The sequence below is a fragment of the Hetaerina americana genome, unplaced genomic scaffold, assembly GCF_022747635.1.
Source record: "Hetaerina americana unplaced genomic scaffold, ioHetAmer1.1.p SCAF_12, whole genome shotgun sequence".
NCBI classification, from domain to species: Eukaryota; Metazoa; Arthropoda; class Insecta; order Odonata; family Calopterygidae; genus Hetaerina; species Hetaerina americana.
In genome coordinates this window covers 30,722,965-30,748,908 of record NW_027286292.1, presented here as the reverse complement: position 1 = coordinate 30,748,908, position 25,944 = coordinate 30,722,965, and the positions used below count along the sequence as shown (strand labels likewise).

The 25,944-nt window shown below is 35.6% G+C and overlaps 1 protein-coding gene across 9 annotated transcripts in view; it reads left to right on the top strand.

Moving 5' to 3' along the window:
* PMCA (plasma membrane calcium-transporting ATPase 3) overlaps window positions 1–25,944 on the top strand; it is a 514,945-nt gene that overhangs the window by 405,282 nt on the left and 83,719 nt on the right. For all 9 annotated transcript variants that reach the window (XM_071582852.1, XM_071582851.1, XM_071582849.1 and 6 more), the window contains 2 exons: window positions 18,947–19,117; window positions 19,630–19,824. In XM_071582852.1, the coding sequence (XP_071438953.1) occupies window positions 18,961–19,117; window positions 19,630–19,824 (352 nt within the window). In that variant the 5' untranslated portion in view covers window positions 18,947–18,960. The remainder of the gene's footprint in view (window positions 1–18,946; window positions 19,118–19,629; window positions 19,825–25,944) is intronic.

Here is a 25,944-nt window from a genome sequence, read left to right as displayed (position 1 = left end):
CATTCACTCTAAATAGTTTTTCTCTCATTTAATCTTTTTATTTCACTCAAAAGAAAAAGGGTGACTGAATTGAGTTTAAAGAATAAGCTGTGAAAATCAATTTTAAGTGGAATTGGTTGAGTGGGTACTAGCATCTCACGGTAGTCCACTTAAGCTCATATTGCAACAGATGTAATGAGATTAGAAGGATTCAATTGTGCTATTATTTGGCTTTGAAACGGTATTATTCATTTAAGATACAAATAGATAAGCGGTGGTGGGCAAATATCAAATTGCGTGCAGCTGATTGAACTAAAATTATCAATGTACAGTGTGTGTAAATTCAATGTACCAGAGAGACATTAGTTTTTATAGCTATTGATTACGATTCATTCAATTTACTGCATTGGATTGTCGTGTGTGTTATTACTGTCAACGGTATATGCTAGTTTTGTACGTGCCTGCGTATGATTTGAATGCATTTAAAATAAGAAATTTATCTTCATGGATGTGTACACATTTACAATTTATGCATGCATTATTGCATCACAGTTGCCGTAATTATTTATTTTTCAAGCGAATTTATGAGAATAAGGCCTCTTCTGTAGTGGCATAAATTTAAGAAAATTAATCATTGTCCATTAGTATTCGATGAAAATACGGTTTTGGAACATTAAGATAAATATAAGCCCTAGGTGTTAGCATATTGGATTTTCCAAGGCATATGATGCCATATCATCCGGTGAAATTAAATTTTCACCGCAAAAATGTGATTGGAGTAGCGTAATAACTACAAGTATATCAATACTCGAGGATGAAATACTAGGAACAGTCAATTGACCGTTTTGTTCATCGGAATGGCTACAGTAAAACGTTGAATGAACTTGAAATGACCTCAAAATAGTCTTAGAGACTTAATACACGTGGGTGAAATCAAACACGATACAAATTCAAAGCATTAACGCGGCCAAGTTGCCGATCGATTCTCTTGATCCATCGCCTGAAAAATCAGGCCATTTTTTTGTAGACGTGAATTTTCCCGAGTCCAGCGTGTTTTGGCTCGGCGTCCTCGCTACCAACCTCGCCGCCTTAGACCGACTCCACTCCATCCCCTCGCCTCTCACCTGCTCCCTCCCTCTTCGTGTTGGAAATTTGGCAATACCGGCCGTCTTTAGGATCTAATTTCGCTCTAGAGCTTTTGGGATATTCTTGGGGCTCCTGATCCTAATATAGATTTTTTTATTTAGGACAGTGACCACGGGAAAGGTTGGCATGCTTTGTCTGCGGCGCTATTTTGTTCCTTCCCGGAATGGGTTGCCAGAGCGCCTCATGTTCCCAATTTTGCCAGAAATATTTTTAATTCAACCGACTCAAAGTACCCTCATGGTACTTGTGTACTAACTTATCTTAACCACTTATCCTCCCATAAAACTAGTCAACAAAATTTTCGTAATATTGCTCTACTATTGCCTATTGGTTTGATTTACGAAGCTAAATTGGTCCTAATCGCGACAGTCTTTAGGAGCCCAATCATTTTGTTAGAGACTTGAATCTTTTGTATTTTTTATATTGGCCACGGATTGATTATTCGCCAATGTGATGGTTTTCATTAAGTGCGCTCTACGCTAAAGCTTTAGAACCAAATCTTCTTATTTGTTGAAAAGGCTCTTCTATGAAATACTACCTTGATCAAAAAGTTCCCGGAATAACCACCGTGTGGCGCTCCCATCGTTCCGATTTGAGTTCTGTTTTTTTTTGTTAAATTGGTACATCTGTTGTTGATATTCCCTTTAAATCTTAGTGTCATAACTTGACATTTGCAAAAGTTACGTAGCCAAGAGTACATCTATCTCTGTGTGTGTTGGCGATTTTTTACAATTGCAGAAATGGATTTAAATTTGCAACAACGAACTTGTATTAAATTTTGCGTAAAAAACGGATTTAGTGGCGCACGGACGTTGGAAATGTTGGAAAAGTGTTTCGGCGACGATTCTCTAAAAAAAACGGTCGTTTACCAGTGGCACGAGCGGTTCAGAAGTGGTCGTGAGTCAATCGAAGATGATGAACGCAGTGGCAGACCATCGACATCGAAAGTCGGTGAAAAAATTGATAAAGTAAAAGAAATGTTGGTCAATAACCGCAAATTAACCATCAGAGAAATAGCGGAGGACTTGAACATTGCCTATGGATCCGCCCAAGACATTGTGGTTAATGATTTGGGTTTCCGTCGTGTAGCAGCAAAGTTGGTGCCGAAAGACCTCAATTTCATGCAAAAAAGAGACCGTGTTGACGTCGCAAAAGACATGATTTGCGAGGCTGAATCCGATCCCACATTCATCAAAAGGATCATTACTGGAGACGAGACGTGGGTTTATGAGTACGACACGCAATCCAGACATCAGGCAAGTGAATGGCGTTCACCAAATGAGCCGAGACCAAAAAAACCACGTCGTTTTCAGTCAAAAAAGAAGGCAATGCTGACGGTTTTCATGGATTACAACGGTGTAGTGCATCATGAATTTTTGCCAGACAGTAAACAAAGAGTATTATTTGGGCGTTATGAGACGTTTGCGTGAAGCAATTCGCCGAAAGAGACCAGAAATGTGGGCAGAAAACTCGTGGATTTTGCACCATGATAACGCACCGTCGCACAGTGCTATCATTATTCGTAATTTTTTGACGAAAAATGCAACAAATACCATCCAACAGCCACCGAATTCACCTGATTTGGCTCCCTGTGACTTCTTTCTGTTCAATCGAGTTAAAAAACCATTACGGGGAACGCGTTTTAGCAGCCGAGAGGAAGTAATGGAAAAATCGCAGGAAGCACTGATGGACATACCGAAAACCGAATATAAAAAATGTTTCGAGGATTGGATCAAGCGCTGGCATAAGTGTGTTGCAGTCGATGGGGATTACTTTGAAGGGGACAATATAGATTTAGATGAATAAACTTGTATTTTTAATTTTCTGAATAAATTCCGGGAAACTTTTGATCAAGGTAGTATGCTCATGCATATATTCTTAACCTGGAAACCGATACGATTGTGAGCATCGGAGCCAAAGAAAATCATTTGGGACCATTTGCATAGGTCGGGAGACGCCCGCATACATGTACGAGCACTCGTATAAAGCATTGCAATTCCAAAGGTCCACGAGAGATTCGACATTGACCGTTTCTTCAAAAGTGCCAGTATTTTTCTGATGAGAGTCCTGAATAAAATATTGGTATTCTTCAGGCACAACCGTACATTTTTACCAGAAAATCATGTTTTTCATATGTATTGATATATTTACCGTAAATAAACTATCGCTGTTTATTAAAGTAGATACCGAAGAGTGTACGGCCATTAGGTATTTACCCCATGTACTATTAAACACTTTTGTAATCGTATTTGCCTAAATTAATTTGTCTAAAAATTATACTTTTTGTAACACTTATGATGGCGTCGCTGCATCATTTGGTTTATACTTGCAGACTTTAAATCAATTACTCAGAGAAGTTCAGAGGCGTTTTCTCATGGATCAACACATTTTTTGTACTCGTAAAACTCTCTCCGACTTTGATTGTAATCTCAGTTAATTTCGAACCATCAGGAACCCGCAGAGGGAACCCACACTGTTTATTCCCAGGTTCCTTTCCTACGCGTCATGAGCTTTGGGAGAGGGGGGGAGAGTTTGCAGCGCATTGATATCAAATTATTGGAAGGGAAGAAAAGCAGGTCAATAATGAATGTTATGGAATAGATAACCGGATGCAACATCAGAGTAAACGTGTAAATGTACTTTTGACTAGTGAAGCTTGTACTTGAAAATTACGGGTGAAAAATACTTTTAAAAATAACCAGTAATCAACCGAATAAAATAGTAAATGAGATTGGAGGGAAATGATATTTAACACTTCTGAATTCAGAGGAACAAACCTGAAGGTGTTTAAAAGTTTCGAAACCCTGGTCGCGTGAATAGAAATAGTATAGTGGAATTCACAATTATTAAATATCATTTCTCTCAAATATGGGAAAATTCCACTAAGTTATGCTTGAAACAATACGTTTCGTAGTTAAAAAGACGTATGAAAAGTCCAAAACATTAGGTAAAATGATACATCGAACGTTGGCTTTTTCATTTAAATGTAGTATTTAAGTTTCTATTTTCCTAGTGTGGCGTAGGGATGAGTTTTACGAAAATTTGTATCAAATGGAGTGGGGGAATATAGGAGAGTTTTATCAGTGGTCGGTGAAGGAATATTTACTCTGATGGTTGAAGCATAGTACGCAGAAAAAACTACAAAAAAGACATGTCAATTATCATCGTAGCATTACTAGCAGGTTAGCAGTTTGACGGCTGACTCAGAGAACCCATATATTTTATTGGAAAATTACCCAACGGAAAGTGATTTCCCCCATCACCTTCATTCCAGATATGTTATTGGATTGCCTACTTTTACAAATAAATTGTTAAAGAGAGGGCAGTTTCAGGCTTTACAGTGTGGAATTCCATCTAGAACTTGATAAAGGAAACAACAATTCCACAGAATGCCCATGAATATCCGTTAAAAAATCTGTGAATATAGCGCTGAATTCATCAAGTTAATCTGTGTTCCGAAGTGCAGAGTTAATTAAATCCAGCGGAGATTTCCCGCAAATAGAAAGCTACCTGCACTAACGCATTTCAAATCTGCAAATATTTCATGTATTGATGAATTTTGTTGAATTAGGCACAAAATTAGCTCCATTTGGTGTCGTCAAAATATTTGTACCTTTTGATGGAGGAAAAAGGAGATAGGATTATTTTATTGGGAGGCAAGTCAAATAAATATAGCACGGAAAACTAGAATAACACCAAAATGCTTGCATGTCAGTTCAAAGAATCCCACATATTTTTCGCTTTGAAATGCATCGTTATAGGCATCATTTTCCTCGCGATTAATATTTGTTAGATTAGGTTAACTTTGCACTTCAAAATGCAGTTTAGTTTGTTACATTCAGCATCATATTCCACAGAAATAAATGGCTATTCATAGGCATTTATGGAAGAAAAAAAAGACTTCCAATAATTTTCATGCTCTGAATATTTGGGTTTTGTTTGTAAAGTCAGCCTAAGTTCATTAATGCCTTTTAAGACTCCATTAGACCTTTACGTGCCCTCATTCATTGCGAACTGCTGTATATTGCTCATGACTTAACATTATTCATTGGGATCGGGATAGTGCGGTTGCTAACGTACTGGCTTCCCTCCAGGTTTGAATCCTAGAGGCATCAGATATTTTTCAGTCGTATTCCGATCCCTAAATGAGGTGCTTTGTCGAGAGCACTTTGAGTGAGTGCGCCGTACGTCGGATGGGACATTAAACTGCGGACCCGTTGGCGCCTCTCGTTAAGGGTAGGCTAATGTCGACGCCGGGTTTCTCTCCACCCTTCATCATTTCCCATCCATTCCTAATAGCAAAAATCACCTCAGCTGTCGGTCGCCTGCCATTAAACTACTACTACTACATTATTGATCTCTTTTATTTTACACACATTATTTAAAAATACGTTTTGTCGTACTACTACCAGTCAAGATAGATTTTCTTGTATCCACAATCTAAACACTGCTACAGTCCCATCTAACAAGGCGATAAATAAATACCCGAAGACCTATATTGAAATAAGCCATTGTTCAACTTCTCTATTTTCTGCCTCCCTTATGCCGTCCGACATGCCAATTCCTTTCTTGCCTAATACCTCTCCTAGCTAACATTCTCCCCTCTACTTAGTCTCTTACCCGCAGTCTCCCCTCTATCACAATCTTCAGTAATCTAGTTCCACTATGTTATCTCTTCATCAATTTTACTGCCTTTTTCGAATTTCTCCCAGCGAACTCCTCCTTTCCACCTCTACGATACCTAGAATGTCTTGGTTTGCGTTTCTTCACGTTTCACTTTTTCTGTCCTCTTCCACACCCACACTCTGTCGTATAGCTAATATTTATCGGCAGTTTTTATTGCAATTTTTGCTTATGTGTGCATGTGATATAAAGCTCGAGAAAATAATAAATAATGACAAGATTTAGCGTTCGCTTGAAATGGGTCATGATCTAATCATTACGGGAGTGGTACACTTTAGATAATTTCGAAATGTGAACAGATGGTCTGTCATTCGGTTACCTACTTCACGTGGCTGAATTTTGAAACGCGTGGTGCTGGTGTTGGGTAGTCATCGGAATTTATCGTCCCAGTGCAATCGAAAACACCAATCATGAATGCTGGCAGGTATTACCGTAGAAAACATACCACATGGTGCTAATTATCCCTTTTTTACATCCGCAAATGGACTACTTTGCTGTCTAACCTGAGCCCGTTCGTATTCGAATTTTACCATAGCGTTTAATACTGAGTTACTCCAGGCTATGCCTATGAAATATTTTGGTAATATTTTGCAGTTAATTCGATAACTTTAACTTTGACCAATCCCCAGCATAAAACACGTTGATTTGGGCTTTAAAATTTTACGCGTGCAAATAGTAGTTAAGATTAGATGTAATTTGAAGTGTAATTAAAGATTTGATGGCATTGGTCTCGGTTATTACCCACCTTCGTTTCGCAAATAAATACCTATGCGGTTTAGCTATTCACATGAAAAAATTATGAAGACGAAGTTTGTGATAAATCTTTGATTGAATTGTTGGGAGAAAGCCAAGTGAAGTTCTGCTATCCCTTGCAGAATAATGGGATGAATGTTTGCTTTCTTTCACTGGTTCTCGCTTATGTATTTTAGTCTACAGGCTCCAGGCCCGTAAATTGCTTTCTCGTTTTTGACCTTCCACTGATCTCGAGCCAAATCATGGCTACTGTTCCAAATAAAACGATGGCGACGATGAAGACGAGGCTTTCGGCGTTTTTCAAACTTCCGAAATATTTTTCCACTTTCTGCTAAAGAAACTCAATTTTTCTTTTATCATCTACGTTACACCTGATAGGCATTTTTCTATTTATCCGACCTCGATTATCTATTTCGCCCAATTGCTTCCCAGATGCGCAACGAAAGCGCTGTAGACTTTAATAGAAATGTTTATTTTTCAACTATTAAAAGGGTGCTGGAATGAAGCAGAGGGGACGGATTTAATGAAGACTATCCCATGAAAACTAATTTTACTCCCAGCATTCGCAATTGCAGAACTGGTCTAGATTGGTGTCTACTAATTTATAGAAAAGGGTATTAATTTCGAGTTTCCTTGGGACCAATGATACCAAACGATAAGGTTGCGAAACAACTTTCTTTTTGTTAGGCATTTTCGGATTAAGTAGGAAATTAATAAGAAATTAAGGAATGTTGGAATGTTTATTTAAAGAACAGACATTCACTTATACTTGACTTCCTTGTCAGGGATTAGACCCATATGCCATGTATATTCGTATTTATACATGAACGAGGTCTGTTACAAAAGTATCGCGAATTTTGAATTTCCGCGGATTACGTATATTTGATTTTCGAGTTTTTTGCGGTGTTATGCTGGTACTTATGTCTCTCACTTATCCAAAAACCTTCGGCCATTTTGAATGTGAAGTCCATTGTTGACAGCTGTTTTGCTTGGATGTATAGGGCTTGTCTTCGATTTTTGCCTGTTCCAAAAAATGGATCAAAGAATCTGTATCAAATTTTGCGTGAAAAATGAAATTAAGTGCGCGGACGACTTCCGAATGTTGACTGTGGCATATGGAAAAGCTACCTAGGACCGAAGCAATGTTTATCGGTGGCACAAAATATTCTCAGAGGGCCGAGAAGATGTGAACGACGAAGAGGGTGCCGGACGCCCCAGCACGTCAACATCAGACGAAAACATTGATGAATGGAAGAAAATTGTATTGGCCAATCTTCGAATCACCGTTAGAGAAGTTGCTGAGGACCTAAACATATCGATTGGCTCGTACCATTCGATTTTTACCAATGATTTGGGCATGACACGGGTCGCCGCGAAATTCGTACCAAAATTGCTCAATTTAGACCAAGCACAGCAACGCATTAACATTGCTAAGGAGGTGTTGGACTCTGCCCGCGACGACCTAAATTTTCTCCAGAGGCTCATAATTGGTGATGAATAATGGGGTTATGGTTATGACGTGGAAACTAAAGCTCAATCATCCCAATGGAAGCTGCAGCACGAGTCAAGACCGAAAAAAGCGTGCCAAGTTCGGTCGAATGTGAAAGTTTTTCTCACAGTTTTCTTCAATTGCAGGGGCGTGGTGCATCATGAGCTCTTACCATAGGGTGGAACGGTAAATAAGGAATATCACCTGCAAGTTATGCGTAATTAGCGGGAAGCAATCCGCCACAAACGCCCGGATTTGTGAAATAACAAAAATTGGCTTTTGCACTATGCCAACGCTCCTGCTCACACATCGTTACTTGTGCGCGAAGTTTTGGCCAAAAACAATACATTAATGATGCTGCAGCCACCGTGCTTCTATATAAATAAATAATTTTTGAAAAAACACAAAAGTTGCGATATTTTTTTAACAGACCTCGTGTGTGTCTACATATATGTATATATGCATAACTATATATATATATATAAATATATATATACATATATATATATATATATATACATATATATATATATATATATATATATATATATATATATATATATATATATATATATATATATATATATATATATATATGCTTTCATAGACGTAACACGGAAGTGCCGAATAGTACAATACACAGTAACACATAATATAGAAACACAAAAAAAGAGAACACTCACACGTATTTTCTTGATATTTCGACGGAAACAATCCGTCTTCCTCTGAAGATGTAGAAGTAATGCATGCCATTACTTCTACATCTTCAGAGGAAGACGGATTGTTTCCGTCGAAATATCAAGAAAATACGTGTGAGTGTTCTCTTTTTTTGTGTTTCTATATTATGTGTTACTGTGTATATATATATATATACACACACACACAGTGATCGTTATGGATATTTTCCAGGTCCCCAGCGAAAAGTGCACTTTTAAAAGTTTTCCATGGTTAATTAGGAAGAACTTTTACAAACTCTATAATGTTAAACAATAGAAGACCGGAGTGGTAAAATAACTAGGTTATTCTACGTCCCCCCTTTACACCAAACCTAGACCAGTTTTCTTTAATTAGTGCGCTCGTGCACGAGCGGAATTTCTAATGATTGAAAGTATATATACTTCATGCTGCCGCACTTTGACATTTTGAATATCCGGTTCCGTGGAAATAAATGGCAGAGATAATATTATTTTTTTACAATCATCGTGAAGACGATATCCGCAAATGGGAAATGAATCTCCACTCCCCCATGTACAGGTATCATTAAGATGATATATGCATCTACATTTTGCAATCCTTGCCACCACTCAAGTGTGTGGCAGGGGATGATTCCACACCCGGGAGAAATATCAATATTAAGTTTTGCCTTCAATATTAGTTACCAATTAAAATGAAAAACATTTGAAGCAATGGAGATAATGTTAAAAACATGTGATGTAATATTGAAGAACTAAATCATTATCTATACGTGCGAAACGACCTGATAATAACAACAAGAGCAATGAAATAAGATTTAGGGAAAAACGACAATGATCTAGGTAAATTAGAATTTTCAAAAATTACATCCCCTCCAGTACAGTTGCTTGTGGCTAATGTGAACCCTTATCATTCGTGGGAAAAATGACACGTTAAATCTGTTGATTCAACTTTAGATCTCTCTGATCTAATTTTCATGAAGTCTTCTATGGTGCTATTAATACATTTTCAACGTCATTGCTAGAGCGATATGTTTCTAATTAATGCAAAGGGTTTCTTCTGTATGTCAACTTTCGTTTTGCGAGTGATACCCAACCTTGTTCCTCTCTTAATCCAGATAGACTATTACGTTTATCATGATAAAAACATCCAATTCTCTCCAATTGCAGTGCTCACATTCATCTTATCATCCGACTCTTTTAGAAGCTCCGCTGAGTGAATAATCTGATTACATCCTGCTCGCAGTGCAACGGTTATGACTGTTAGACCACTTTTCTCCAAAGATAGTTAGCTCACGTGAAAAAAATGAGATTTTTCTCAGAGGAAGAAACGTATGCTTTTTTGGTAAAAGTGTACTTGGTTGCATTCAAAAATTGTCGGGCCAGCGCAAGGATTCACTCAAAGTCGAGGATGTTAGTGGAAATCCAAACTTATGGCTTTAAGATTTTATTTAAAATTCCACTCTGTCTGGTGGAGCTATCCCCACAGGTCGCGTGTTTAGCGGGTGGGCAGCGTGCATGTGTGTACGAGCAACGGAGGAATGTGCAAATACGCCTTCAGCTTCTCCCATACTCAACCATAACAATCCACCCCATTAGCTTAATTTCCTCTCTCGTTGGCGGACGAGTGAAGATATCCCATTTTCTTAACGATTTTATGTTTCCTCAATTTACTTCTGCGCAGCTTTCTACAATTTCACTCCTATCCAATCTTGACTGTTGAAATTAAAGAATTTAATTGCTCAGACTGGAAAAATCGAACAAGTAAAGATACAGAGAGATATTGTAGTAATTAGTGTCGGATACTTAAGGCCAAAATTTAGCTCCACAGATGGTAAGGTAAGTTCAGTGGCCTTCCTATGAAATCGGCCGAGGTGGCGCGCTTGCACCACACGTTCCAAGGCTGTACCATTTATGAGTTTTGATGTTCATACGCTGGACGAAAAGTTTTATCAACTGAGTTTATTTTGCCAAAAATCATGTTCATCGCTCGAATATTCAAACCTGTTTTTTTCGTACATGAATTGTAACATTCAAGCTGTAATGAACAATTTAAAATAATTCTAGCGCGATACTGTAGATTGTTGGCGCAAGTTGGCACACATTGCGATGCTGTTGAACGTTTCGCCAGCGTTCAGCTATGGCATGCGAAGAAAATACGGTCCGCAAATCATTCCCTTGAGTTTTAGTGCACCATGCATCTTGTGGTGGGTCTTTTGTCAACAACCCTCTTTTACAGCACGACGACTTTGATATCAGTGTTCGTATGGGATGCAAGTTTTCTCACAATTAAAATTATTTCGCAACGAATATTTTTCAAATTCCAAAGAAACTGCGGGAGATGCCGCAACAGTAACTTTTAACGGAGTCATCCGCTAATGTGCATTTCAATGCAACAATTTCAGAGCGTAAAAATCAATCGCCTTGACTGGGACACGAACCCAGATCCCTCAATATCCGGTCGAGTGCTTTAGCCACTTAAGCTAACGAGGCGTCCTCTTACACTCTGAAATTTTGGGGCTTTTAAAGGAACTAGATGTTATGACGAAATACCGTACATACAATGTCACATGCATTCGTAGTCGTGCGCGAGGCGCCACTGTCCACGAGGTTAAAGCCAACTTTAAACACTTATGGTGTTTTCCCTTTGACAAAACAGTAACTTTTAACGGAGTCATCCGCTAATGTGCATTTCAATGCAACAATTTCAGAGCGTAAAAACACTCGACCGAATATTTTTCAGTTTGCATCAACTGATGTTAGCTTAGGTTAATGCTTGCAAATTCATCACAGTGAAGTTGAAGTGATGATCCCGCCGACCTCTGAGAAACTTGGTTAAACTTACTCGGTATGAATGCATCATTTTAATAGGCTTCGGCTATTTGTCTTAAAATAAGATCAAATATTTCGAATTGGAATATTCTTAGTTTTCAATCCGGTAATTCCTTCACGTCATATATCCATACGAACGCAAGAGGAAGTTGAGTCGCGGAAACTTATCTCATCTTGTATGATTCAAACTTTTCGGATCCCTGGAGAATTAATTAAAGCTCTCTTGTCAAGCCTACGTAATGGTATTTGATGGCTGAACAACATTATTCTTTCTCAAGTAGTCATTTTTTATAAATTCATTCAAAAAACCTAATATTTCGCATTTGAGTTTATTCGAATCAATCGATAAGATGGGATTACTTTATTCCATTAATAAATGTCCAATATTAAAATAATCAAATTTAGAGTAAATTGAGTCACATTTTTTTTTTGGATAGTTAAAAATTTGTGGACTCGGTACATTGGAATGGCTTTAATATACAAGGGCGATAGTTTCAAAAAATATCTTGCTTGCTCACGGATTTCGTTTTAAAAGATTGCAACCGATTTTCACTTAGTAGAGGGAAATGCCAGATATTGCCACCAGTAAGGCGTTTTTATGTAGCCGTGAAAAAATCTTTATTTTTTTGAGAGAATCGTCAGAATTAACCAAGAAGCCTCATCCTAAAGGCACGCGCGCAAATATTGAATTCTGAAAAATCTTGCCCTCTGGGATAATGCTGCTTTTCAAATTTTATGATCGAGGAATGACGAATGCTCTAGAATACATCTATTTACGATGGAAGGCAACAAACATTCGTTGGAAATTTTCCATATGTAATAAAAGTCGGGTTTTAATCATCAAATGATTCCATAGCATTGCTACACTTATATTTATTTTACATCAAACCAGAGTAATTGATAAAAGTGTAAAATAAAATAGCTATAAAAAATAATGACGACGAAGAAATCCATTTAACCGGAATTGGACTCGTTACCAAATTTTCTTTGGTAACGAGTCCAATTCGTGGTCTTCGTTGATTTGCTTTGGACCCTATTGCTAGCAAGTGAAAGCAGCTGGATATGAAGTTGATGTTGAAGTAAAATTTCAACGGATGTCATCCTTAATTGGAAAATAATTTTCCAATATGAGTGAGAGGAAGTATATTCTGTTACCAGTGTAGGAGTGTATTCTGTTACCCACGTATATCTACAGAGTACTACACAAGAATGAATTCGAGATATGAGTCACTTAGGTAATGATGTTTTTAGGCTAGTACTTAAGTGATAGCATGCCGCAGACATGTGTAAATAAATATTTGAAGTTGATTTCCTCGGAAGACACCTGAACCTTGTTAGACTCTACTGTCTAATGCCTGCTCACTATCTCATACCCCATTCTTTTAAGTCCCCCTAATAATATGATCGGAGTATTTCAATTACTTGCATACCAAGAGGCCAATTTTCTAAAGAATATATTCATTTGAGAGGCGGAGCTGTACTATACTGACGGTCAGAGGAGCGCATTGGAGTCGGTTCTTTTATCTGACACTTTAGGAGGTTGTATGCCGTCATGCCAAACAATCACAGACGAAATAAAAAAACAAAATCACGCCCTGTTTTTTTACCTTTAAAATCTTCTTATAAATTCAGATAAACAATGCATATCGAATTAACAGCCGCGTGACGTCGGTTTCTGCATGCCTTCCGTTGCCTGCGGTTAAGCATAGTTTGTTTTGAATCGCGGAAATCAATTAACTTAGATGTAGTACTTTATGGTACCAAAAATGGTTAATTTTCAAAGGTTTCGTAAAAGCAAAGATATTTTCCAGATGGATTCGATGATTGAGTTTCTACAGAAGGGTCAGTTTAATATTTTTTTTAGCTCCCGCTGAGGTAAGTCGGAAGTCTTCATCTGTCAGGTCGTGTTGGCAGTCGAAATATCGAGGAACTTCTCTTTTCAGCCTCAAATATGCAAATGGCTTATACATGACATACACAGTTAAATTACGGTGCTATAAATTCTCCATGCTATCTTCTAAAAACACGAAATCAAAGCATCGGTACAATGTAATGATACGAATTAAAAATATCAGTGTTGAATTAAGACAAGATTATTTTTCAAAAACCGGAGCAGTAATGGGATTATTTTTTAAAGTTAACCCAGCTTTGAGAATACATGTATATGATCTTATTATGATCTTTTTCTGAGTTAAGCAAAGTGACGAATATCAAGGTTGGTACATTATATTTGCGAATTCTCTCAGTAATTTTATCGAGCAAATTTGCATCAGCTGTTTATTGTAGTATAAAAATATATCCTGTTTACGGGTAATTACTAATATAGATTCAATTACTATATATTTGCGTGCATTTCAAATAATTTGGAACTTAATGATAAAAATATCGTCACATTGTGTGATTGTTCTAACTCTGTTAATAGCGGAGAGCCGTTATCACAGTTATTGACTGATATGGAGAGAAATATTTGTAATAGCCTTTTAAAAATGGAATGAGCTACTTGCATAAAACAATTATTTACACGTTTATATTTGTTTTTCCTCGTGAAAGGAAATGATTCTGTCAATTAACGTGTCTCTCAGACGTTTAATGACCAAGGATAGTGTAACGAATTGCAAAACTTGCCGAAATATTCGTTTAAACCAAAATCCCACTTGTTAGTTAATAAAGAAAAAAATAACTGAAAATGATCTTCGAATAAAAGTTGACTAACTTTGAAAAAATATTTTTTCTCGCGTCTAATCGCTGGCCGCTATTTTCCAAACGGCTTTTCTGTTTCAGAATTAAACCTTATGAATTATTTTAACATACCATTGTGGGTATTTATGATGAACTGTTAATTAAAATTAACATACTTCATCCCCAAGCTGCCGGCCAACAAGCCGACCGAAGCCCCTTTCCAAAAGCTACAAGTCAGTTTGAGTCTTATACTTCGCTCGTGCGGAGACTGCTGATGGCAATAAATTTTATTACTTGCACGCGTAACGCAATATGCTATTTTTAAAGCTCAATACTTCAGACTTTTCAGAGCACTTTTAAATCGACTTGCAACTTTGATAACGAGCCTCTGGTAGCTCTAAGTGCGGGTGGTCTAATGTCACCTCGAGTATCGGCGTTGTACGTTTAGGACTATTTACTCTCGTTAAACACTGCGATACATAGCTTCAATATCCGAAATCTTGGCCAAAACTATTTCCTGCAAGAATTAACGATAGTATTTAATCCGTATTTCCCAATTGGCTGCAGCACTGAAACCACATCTGATGACAGACGATGTGACTGTTAATACCCATTTCTTATAAACCTTTTGTTGGAATATATGTACACTTGAGATATGAATTTGTTATTGTCCTTCTTGAGTAACAATTTATGAGTTTTTGCGTCATGCAAACTCATCCGTGGCACGTGAGTTCCGTTTATTTTGCTCATTAATAATTCAGCAAATTAACTCACCGTCTTCAAGTTACATTTGGGTCAGGGGCTTAGATAATTAATTTTCCTTAGGGAGGGGGTTGAACTCTCCTGAAGCAAAAGACTATTTTATTATATGCGTTTATCTAGATGGAATTTTTTAATGAAGTTTATCTGCGAAACTAAGAATTGGCCTCTCTTGGCAGAATCGGGATTAGTTCGACTGCAACCTGTTTGGTAACTGCCCGAGGTTTTATTTGAATATTTAAAGATTTTCTGTTCTTGGATGCTAACATTTGATTTCATACATTCCGTTTATCATTCACAGTAAAATACTACCTTGATCAAAAAGATCCCGGAATAACCACCGTGTGGCGCTCCCATCGTTCCGATTTGAGTTCTGTTTTTTTTTGTTAAATTGGTACATCTGTTGTTGATATTCCCTTTAAATCTTAGTGTCATAACTTGACATTTGCAAAAGTTACGTAGCCAAGAGTACATCTATCTCTGTGTGTGTTGGCGATTTTTTACAATTGCAGAAATGGATTTAAATTTGCAACAACGAACTTGTATTAAATTTTGCGTAAAAAACGGATTTAGTGGCGCACGGACGTTGGAAATGTTGGAAAAGTGTTTCGGCGACGATTCTCTAAAAAAAACGGTCGTTTACCAGTGGCACGAGCGGTTCAGAAGTGGTCGTGAGTCAATCGAAGATGATGAACGCAGTGGCAGACCATCGACATCGAAAGTCGGTGAAAAAATTGATAAAGTAAAAGAAATGTTGGTCAATAACCGCAAATTAACCATCAGAGAAATAGCGGAGGACTTGAACATTGCCTATGGATCCGCCCAAGACATTGTGGTTAATGATTTGGGTTTCCGTCGTGTAGCAGCAAAGTTGGTGCCAAAAGACCTCAATTTCATGCAAAAAAGAGACCGTGTTGACGTCGCAAAAGACATGATTTGCGAGGCTGAATCCGATCCCACATTCATCAAAAGGATCATTACTGGAGACGAGACGTGGGTTTATGAGTACGACACGCAATCCAGACATCAGGCAAGTGAATGGCGTTCACCAAATGAGCCGAGACCAAAAAAACCACGTCGTTTTCAGTCAAAAAAGAAGGCAATGCTGACGGTTTTCATGGATTACAACGGTGTAGTGCATCATGAATTTTTGCCAGAAGGCCAGACAGTAAACAAAGAGTATTATTTGGGCGTTATGAGACGTTTGCGTGAAGCAATTCGCCGAAAGAGACCAGAAATGTGGGCAGAAAACTCGTGGATTTTGCACCATGATAACGCACCGTCGCACAGTGCTATCATTATTCGTAATTTTTTGACGAAAAATGCAACAAATACCATCCAACAGCCACCGAATTCACCTGATTTGACTCCCTGTGACTTCTTTCTGTTCAATCGAGTTAAAAAACCATTACGGGGAACGCGTTTTAGCAGCCGAGAGGAAGTAATGGAAACATCGCAGGAAGCACTGATGGACATACCGAAAACCGAATATAAAAAATGTTTCGAGGATTGGATCAAGCACTGGCATAAGTGTGTTGCAGTCGATGGGGATTACTTTGAAGGGGACAATATAGATTTAGATGAATAAACTTGTATTTTTAATTTTCTGAATAAATTCCGGGAAATTTTTGATCAAGGTAGTAAGTCATTCTAGACATAATGTTTAGATTAGTAGAGATATCTGCCCATAAACGTATATATTCCGATCCCTCGTCACTCTGTCCCTGTCTATCCCTGTTAGGTCAGGCATTCAAATAGCCTCATTTTAAGTTAATTCAGGAAACCTTCTCCCTTTCACTAATTTTTACACATTCCCCTTGCTTACGTCTTCGCCCTCCGTAGCATTCGCATATTTTTCATGACTGATCTTCTCTTTTCATGAGACTTAGTATAAGAAAAATTCTGTATGTATGTAATTATTTGTCGATAACTGCATCGATATGCATATATTAATCGTTAAGTTTGAACGTTCTGTTTAGAAAATTGAGAGACATTTTGGTATCTAAAGAGTGTTATTCTTCTAATAGTATTATTCCATTCCATCAGAGCAAGGGGTCTGTGAACCCTGTTCGTGACAAATGAAGTAATGTTTTTAAACCGAAGGTGCGCGGGTTTACATGACAATTGAATTTATCAGCGCGCAATCTAGTGCTTAACCATCTGCAACTTCGTGTTATTATCTTTAAATTTTGTGGTGTAGGTATTTATTTTTTACTTTTTCCAGATGTTTGTTACCCGTGTTTTCTCTCGCGCCTATTCATCAGGAAGCAGTCGGTTGTTCTACTTCACCTGCACTAAAAAGAACTTGGAAGTCTAGTAGCCCTTTTTAAAAGAAATAAATAACAGAACCGGGTTAAGACTTGTCAACATTTAAGTTCTAAAATTACGATTTCCCTTCTCCCTAAATTGGTCATTTTTAATTTTTATACTTCCTTTCATATTGAAGAAGGGTGTTCATCAAATAGTAAACGAATGCCCTACGTATAGTGAGAAATTTTGTTATGCATGTATTGAGTTCCCGTGAAGCACACGTGAAAGCCTAAAGCTGTTACTTGTTTTGCTGTTATTTTTTTCTATCCATGGCTAGTATATTTGCTCACCCAAAATATTTCTCAAATATGTATTGGGTATTTTTTTTTAATTTTATACGGCGATTAGGCGGTCGATTAGTTTAGTTGAATTTTCAATTCCCTTCCCCTAATATATTACATCAATGGTTTTAGGATAATTTTATTGTTATGGCATGGAGTTTGTTGATACAGAATTGCGCAGGGAATGATATTAGAAGTCACCTCTTAATTCGTAACATTTTGAGTCGATAAAACTCGGGGCCTTGTTGCCCTGTGAGATAGTGTACCTCAGTGTCAGTGGTCACCCGTTCGAGTGGGCAAGGACCGTGCCTGACAGTTAGTACTGTATAGTTTGGCAGTGAATAAAGAGCAGTGTGACATCAGCCGTCTGTTCGCCTATAGCAAAAACATCAGCGTAGGAAAATGGATATACCAGTGATCTATTTGTGCTTCGAATCCTGCTGACAGCAACAGGTCTCCCATGCCCTCCGAAGCTCGCGGTTTGCTAACGAGCTTGCTGATTTAGCCAAATTGATCTTTTGTTTGTGTATATGTTATTGTCCTCGCAAACTATTGATGAAGAGTTGTCATGAAGCCGTTTTTAAAAACTAACTTAATTGTTTTCTCGGTTGTATTAAATCAACCAGTACATTTATTTTTGCAGGGATGGTCAAGGGAAAAATGGAATTTAAGAAATACGAATTCAAGAAACTCCCATGTTGACTTCGGGCTTTGAGAGTATCCCTTTTTCTAATTGTAAAAGAACCGAACTTTAGTTGAATATATTGTGAAGAAAAATTTGGTAGATTATCATTAGGCTGATCAGCTTCTTCAAGAAAACTGACATAATTTTTATTGGAATATTTAACACTGGGTATGATTGGTATTACTATTATTGTTTTTACTACCGCGTGCATATTCAATGCACCCTTGATTTATAATCCTTTTAATTGCTGTTTTAATCATTCATAGTTCATCTTATGATTACCATTAATTATTTTATTATGAAACCACTGCATCAGGGCTTTACTTTTAATCTCCATGGTATAGAAAGGTGTCACCTACCTCTAAAGGAAAAAATGAAACTAAATGAGAGAACACTTGTGACAATCGCTTGTATTCTCTGCGCTGATATTCAATAATAATTACAGTTAAAGCAGCTTTCCAGTTCATTTGTCAACCTTTCATTTTATGCTAAGTATGCAATGCCAATTTTATAAGTGGAAAGGATTTTATTAACAAAATTAGTTATAGAAAAGCCTTAAGATTTTTTTCTTGAAAGAATGGCGCCGCTTAAGCTTAATTCTTCGGCAATTATGATTCTCTTAATTATTCGTCTATAATTAATAACTCTTTTCTTTCAGGTTAACCCGGAACAATGGCGACGATTGATGGTAGACCAGCGCAATATGGAATCAGTCTCAAGCAGTTACGGGACCTTATGGAACACAGGGGAAGGGAGGGGATCGCGAAAGCAGACGAATACGGAGGAGTGCAAGAAATTTGTAAAAAATTGTACACATCACCTAGTGAAGGTTGGTGTGATAAAACATTTTTATTTTCACATCCATCGTATCAAGATATATTTGAGATTAAACATAAAATGGATTGAGGGGTTTGGGATTACTAAATTGCAAGCAAAATTTTGGATGCTCCAAGTAACTAGGTATCAAATATTGGTTTTTAACCCCAAATCAGGTTTTTGCCTCATCTGTAAAAGTCTTTATGTTATGGTATCTGTGAAACTACATATATATATAGAGGTTTGTTAGGTTTTCCATTTTTTAGTTCTCTTAAGTGATATAAAGACGATGAAAGCATTTAAATTTTCAGTAAAAATATCGTTTGCCATTCTTTTTCCCTGACAATCTCAGTTGTTAAGTTAAACATTTCCATATTTGCAGTGCATTATTTTTCTTAGGTCAATAAAGTTTAATTAAGAGTCCTGTAGATTCTTTTCTTGATTTAGAATCGGATATTTGAAATACTTTTTAATATGACAAATGGGTTTTAAGAGCTGCATGTAATACATATCTGTTCATTTCAGGACTAAGTGGGAATGCTGTAGATATAGAACATAGAAGAGAAACATTTGGTTCAAATATTATTCCACCAAAGCCACCAAAAACATTTTTGCAACTAGTTTGGGAAGCTTTACAGGATGTTACATTAATAATTCTTGAAATTGCTGCCCTGGTTTCATTAGGACTGTCATTTTACCAGCCAGCAGATGAGGAGAATGGTAATTATTGAACTTTTTTAACCTATTCAGACCTGGAAACATTTGGGTATCATTAGTGATAATGACGTATAATTTTATGCCTTTCTATTTGCATTTCATTTTGGAATGCATAATAATAGTTTTAAGTATTATGCCATGCATCTATCTTAAGTTTATCACAATGTGTGATAAGCTTGCATCTAATCACTGGTTGTTTAAATGTATTCTTGTTTTGCTATATCTTAAATGTATGACTTGGCATCTCTTAGTATATGATATTACCTTATGGAAGAGATTAAGCAATTAATGTATGTACTGTTTGTATTATATGGAAAACTATTAATTTCAAAAATTATCTGCGACTCAAGAGAGAGACTTCTTAATTTGAAGTCAAGTATGTGGGTAGTAGGTACATACAGTTCCATTAAACTAGGTCTTCAGACTAATAAATGTACTTAGTTTTAAAAATATGCTCCTATATGTTTTATGTGCCATGGAATATTAGTTTCATTCATTTTACCTTTGCTATTTAGTACTTTTAATTATCTATGGCATTAATAAAATTATTATAGCCATATTTTATAATCTTAGTTGTAATTAAAGTGGTGTCTCATAAGGGGATATTTTTTATCTGCATGATTGTGTACTTATGAATGAATGTTAGTTATGGAAAGGGTATCTAATGGTTGATTGATACACAAAGGGGACTAATTTGTGGTCCATAACTATTGATGAACTATATATAGTGCATATGCATGAGAGCCCTTACTAGTTGTATGATTTTGGGATAGTAAGTAGGGTATTTATTTTGTCCTCACTAATGTTTTTCTTACAAAGTTTGAGTGTGGGACTTATGAATATTTTAACATTCATGATTAGAGATTATTTTAGCCTTTGTTTGCATTCACTTGCCCCCAATCTTTTTTAAATGCATTCAAAGAGTCACAGACAACTTATTTCACAGAATCTCAAGAAGGTGACAATATTATATCATAATGCCCATTCATAAGCATAAATATTTCAATAGTACTGCCTCCTGGTTGAATTATAGCGTTCAGTGACATTACTCCATGACTTATGTCAGTATATGAGAAATGATTTCAGTTCACAGAGACTAATATGTATATTAAGCATAAATAATTTCTCTTAACTGAATGGTAAGTGTTGTCTTAATGTTGAATGACTTATATTGCATCATCTTGGTTAGAGAAGTTTTGAAGTATGCAGTTTACTCAATTGGTAAATGGAGCGTGTCAGATTTTTCTCTACATATTTCTCCTGTGGTCAGTTAATATTTGGCAGGTATCCATTGATGAATTGTTTGTGGGCGTATTTTATCCTGTGAGTTTTATAATCAGGGATAAATATAATGTCGTTTTGATCGGAGTTGGTAGAATTCAAATCTTAAACAGTACTCATTAATATGTGCAGTTTTCCTGGCAAACCATAGAATAGACTTATCTTTCCTATAGTTAATATAAACTTGACTTTTATTTATTGATTTTCCATCAGTGCAAAACTGTTGGTGGTTTCTCTCCTCAGTGGTAGTTACAAAAAACTGCCTTATTATTGAAGCAGTCAATGCTTTTGTTAACCTTGTGGATTCAATATAGAATTAACGTCAGAAATTCTATAAATTCTTCTTGGCTGACGTCCTGTTTTATGTGCCTGAATAATACAGTCCAATGGCACGATTACAAGTAGTAAAAAATTCAATTTTGTCGGACTGTTTTAAGGCATGCATATTAAATTTGCAAGTTGAGATGCCATGTTTCAAAGAATAGTATTGATATGTTACATAGTACTCTTTTGGTGTTTTCAATAGTCATATCTTGAATATATGTAATTTAATGTGTTTTATTCTCTTGTGCTAATTTTCTTTCTATTATTCCACATTTTTATTTGGACACACATGAAGAAGGTAAATGACTTATTAATTTCAATAGAATTCTAGATAAATGCTTCTTAATTTATACTTATCTGATTAACAATCCTATGATGCAAGTACTGACCATTTGTAAACAGCAGAATAATATGTATTCCTTTTGCATGAAGAAAATTGCAGGGAATCATAAGCGTGTGTAATAAACAACTCCAGAAATTTCAATTCTGACGGAGAATTCAATTGCTAACTCCTCCTATTCAAACATGTTTATTCCCATAATGGTTTTAGTAATAAGTGCATGTTAGGTTTATTTGGGCATGAGTAGTTAATTTTGGAGTGTATTCATTAGCATATATGAAAATTGTTATGGAGACTAAAATACTGAAAAGGTAATGTGAAATAGATATTGTCATTTATGGTTTATATCAAGCTGATTTTTTTATTAAGAGTTTTTAATGTAGATATTATTGTTTAATAGTGATAAAGCATAAACTGAAGTTTTACATTTGTGTTTGAGTACAGCATAATATTGTTACAATTTTATGATATTAATGCTATATATATATAGCTCTAGAGTGGACATTCATTTTAATGTTTGTTCTATTATATACAACCAAAATTTATTTTGTATTGTTAATTTACGTAAAATGTATTGTATTCAAAGACTGATATAGGAGGGAAGAAAGTATTCACTAGAAAGCCTGTTGTCTGGGTAACTAAGGAATACCTCACAATGAATATTCTTTGGTCATTTCTGTATCAATCTAATTATGTCTAAATAACATGTAGAATTTATAATAATAAATGAGGAAATGAGCAAGCTAGTGTTAATGGTGATTGCTTAAACTAAAACTGAACTTAGGAACATATCTTCAAAGTCATTTGCTTAGTAATTCACAACAATTTTCACAATTATTTTACAATGGTACCCATTTGATATAATATGAAATTCTTGATTGATTATAAAAATATAGGTTAGAAGAAATTGGAGATAAGTTAGGAGGCCAGGGGAGGTATATACGTGTATTCATTATGGTCCCAGAATTGTCATTCCTTGACACAGTACTAAGAATGCATGATGTTCCTATTAATTTTAGTTTGATGCCAACTGCTAGGGACAACCAAGGATTACTTTTAATTCAGGGATGGATTTTGATCCTAATCTGTTTGAATACCAATAACATAATAGAGATGCTTACGCTAACAATTTGAGCAATCATGCCCACTGGTACTGCAGACTCCCATGAGTTTTAGGTTGGTCACAATAAGAGTATGGAGAGTTAAATTATTTTTTTTAATTCACGAATATGCTTCTACTGCAAATTATTACTACTTCCTATCACTTTAAACTTGCACCATTGCAAAGTATAATAAAGATGGCTGAATTTGTGTAGTTTTCATTTCTGGTGTTGACAGATCTACAGTATTTTCTCTCATTAATTTATACATAAACTTGTCTAGTCTTGGATGGTATTTATTTCTTGAAAGCTGGAAAGAAAGAGGATCAACTATGATGCATATTTGAATGAGTCCAAATGCAAATATAATCAATTCCAGAGCACTGAATTGAATTTTCATGAATTAAATAAGTGGTGATAGATGGATTTCCTTATAATTTAGGTGTACTTGAACTCATAATTTACTGTAATATTTGTGATATGAGTCACAAATTACCATAAGCACTGGTTCTCACCATTATTCTTTACTAGATCTCGAAATTATGCACAAAAAATATTTTGAGGACAAATTTTAGTGACAACTATAAAGAAAATATTATAGGCATATGATAACTATTTTCTGGCCTTTGTCATCATGGTAATTTTGGGTTACTTAAATTGTTTTAAATAGAAAAAAACACCTTTTCAAGTTATTCTCTAGCTGAATTCGATGAATATGTTAATATAGTAATATACTAAAATGAAATGATCGATTATACTTGTACAATTGCTTGAAAAATTCTCTGTATATTGTAGGATAGGCATCTATGTTTCTGACAGCACAATTAGTGGCATCAATATATTTACCATAGTGACTAATAATGTCATTAGTTAAACTAATTACAAAAATGTCTTTATTAAAGCCTCATTATTTTAGAGAGAAAATAATTTTTAAATTAGAGATACATGACTGATATAGAAACTTTGCACTGTTCAATGCTGTTATCTTGAAGGCACAAAAAGCGCATTTCAAACAAATCAGGAAACGAGACCCACAGAACACCTTTACAATGGCTAATATGAGGACACGTCTTGAGCTGGATGATTTCCAAATCAACGGCATAAATGAGAAATTGTACCCATTTTAATGTCGGGATGAGATTTATTGCAAGCTAACCATTGAATACTAATATGTTAAATAGGCCCAGAGAGAAACAGTATCCTTATTTTGAAAATACCTGAAACTAATAATTACTTTTATCTTGAATTAGACGTCCTCCCTACATGGTGTCCAAAATTTGTGAATTGAATCACTTGTAATGATTGTTGAATATATACAAGCTGTGAATTAAGTTTCACCGTTTTCAAAAATAGGATGAATTTCAATTTTTCCACCATAATTTAAGTTTGATTTGATTAGTTTTTTCCTTAACTCTATAGGTGGGTGTGCTAATTAAAGACTCCAAAGACAGATGACGACTGAAAATCAAATTCTTCCTTAAATTTGGAGGCTACAATTTCGTTTTGTGGGCAGCGTAATTGTTGAAATTATTTTTAGTGGAATAATATGTTTTACGGTGGATGACATTGTATCGAAAACGCAAAGCAAGGGTGTTGGTTTTGGAGAAATGTTTCTCTAATCAAAATTACATGATGTAATCTGTTACTAAGGAACATGGAATTTATGATAGAGATGAGTAAATATATGCAAAATTATATAGTGTGAAACAATCGTCTTTACGGAATAATTTTCTTGAAAGTAATTAAAACTTACGGTAATTCTCATTAAGTTTCATAATCTGTGGCTGCTACTTTCGTCGCCCCGTCTACAATGAATGTGTTATAGGCTATTCATGTATACCTTCAATGTACCTCATCATCTTATCATCAACTTTTTTCTGAAAAGGTTTGGAAATATTTGTTGATATGAGCTCTATTTGGGTAGATACCATATTCAGGACCCTTTCAATGTCAATAGTTTGATGCAAGATGAATAAATGTTATGGAAACAAGATGAAGAAATACTTAAAAAAATAACTGCTCATTCTGGATTTATACCACATAAAAGGTCCTTGAATTATATATTAACCATATTCTTGTACCATTGTAGCCCTAATTAAAGTTAGGTAAGTCAATTTTGTAAGGGAACTAGAAAGTCGCTTGAAGTAAGCTATAAAAGGTATTACAGCTGAGGTCGTCATGAAATAAGTTGAGTATACTTACCTTATTGGATTAGGTAGCATGTAAAATGGCAGTCCTTCCAATGTACATAACTTGGGAGTGTGCAGCCTAAGCTGATAATTGAAATAAAAATTATTCAATTTTAAAATTTTTCTCTGCTTCGTGACTACAGAATTTTGGTGCCAGCAGGATTGTTCAGGAGATGAAAATTTTTTTATCCCTTGAAATTATGGAATGAAAAAATTAAATGTATTTGTGATTGTTAAACTGCTAAAATACTAATAAAATCATGCTCCTGGGTTTTGTAAGCAAAAAATATTATATATTTTATAGAATTGTCTTATGACCGACCACATATAACAAGAATGTATAGTGAGAACTGGAACAAACATGTCATAAGAACTGAACTAGTTTGTATTACTTATTGCTGAGAGTATTATATTATGCATAATATTGATATAAATATCTTTGATAGATGCCAACTATTTTTATTAACTGTTTCATGCCTGTTGTCCAATCAGTTCTCTGTATATGTGCATAATCTTCTGAAGTAAAAGTTTGTAAGCTGTTGTGACCCTTGCTTATGTGCTTCCATCTACACAACTTCACTATATGCATAGCAGAGTGCATTATAAGGTTACATACTTGGTTCTTATTCACATTTAAATATCAAAATGCTGAAGCTATTTCTATAAAATCTTTCCTTTGATCATTTAATGTATGGAACAGTAAGTCCTTTCAGAACTAGGGGTACAGTTGTCATTCCTGCTTTGAAATTTTTATCATAGAATCATACTTGTTTCTTAATTAGGCAAGTATATTTTTAATAGCAAAAGCATTATTTTATAGCTTGTGTAGAAAGGGTGGAAAATTAATGGTGTGATAATGCATTCATTTATTCTAATGCTGTTCACATGT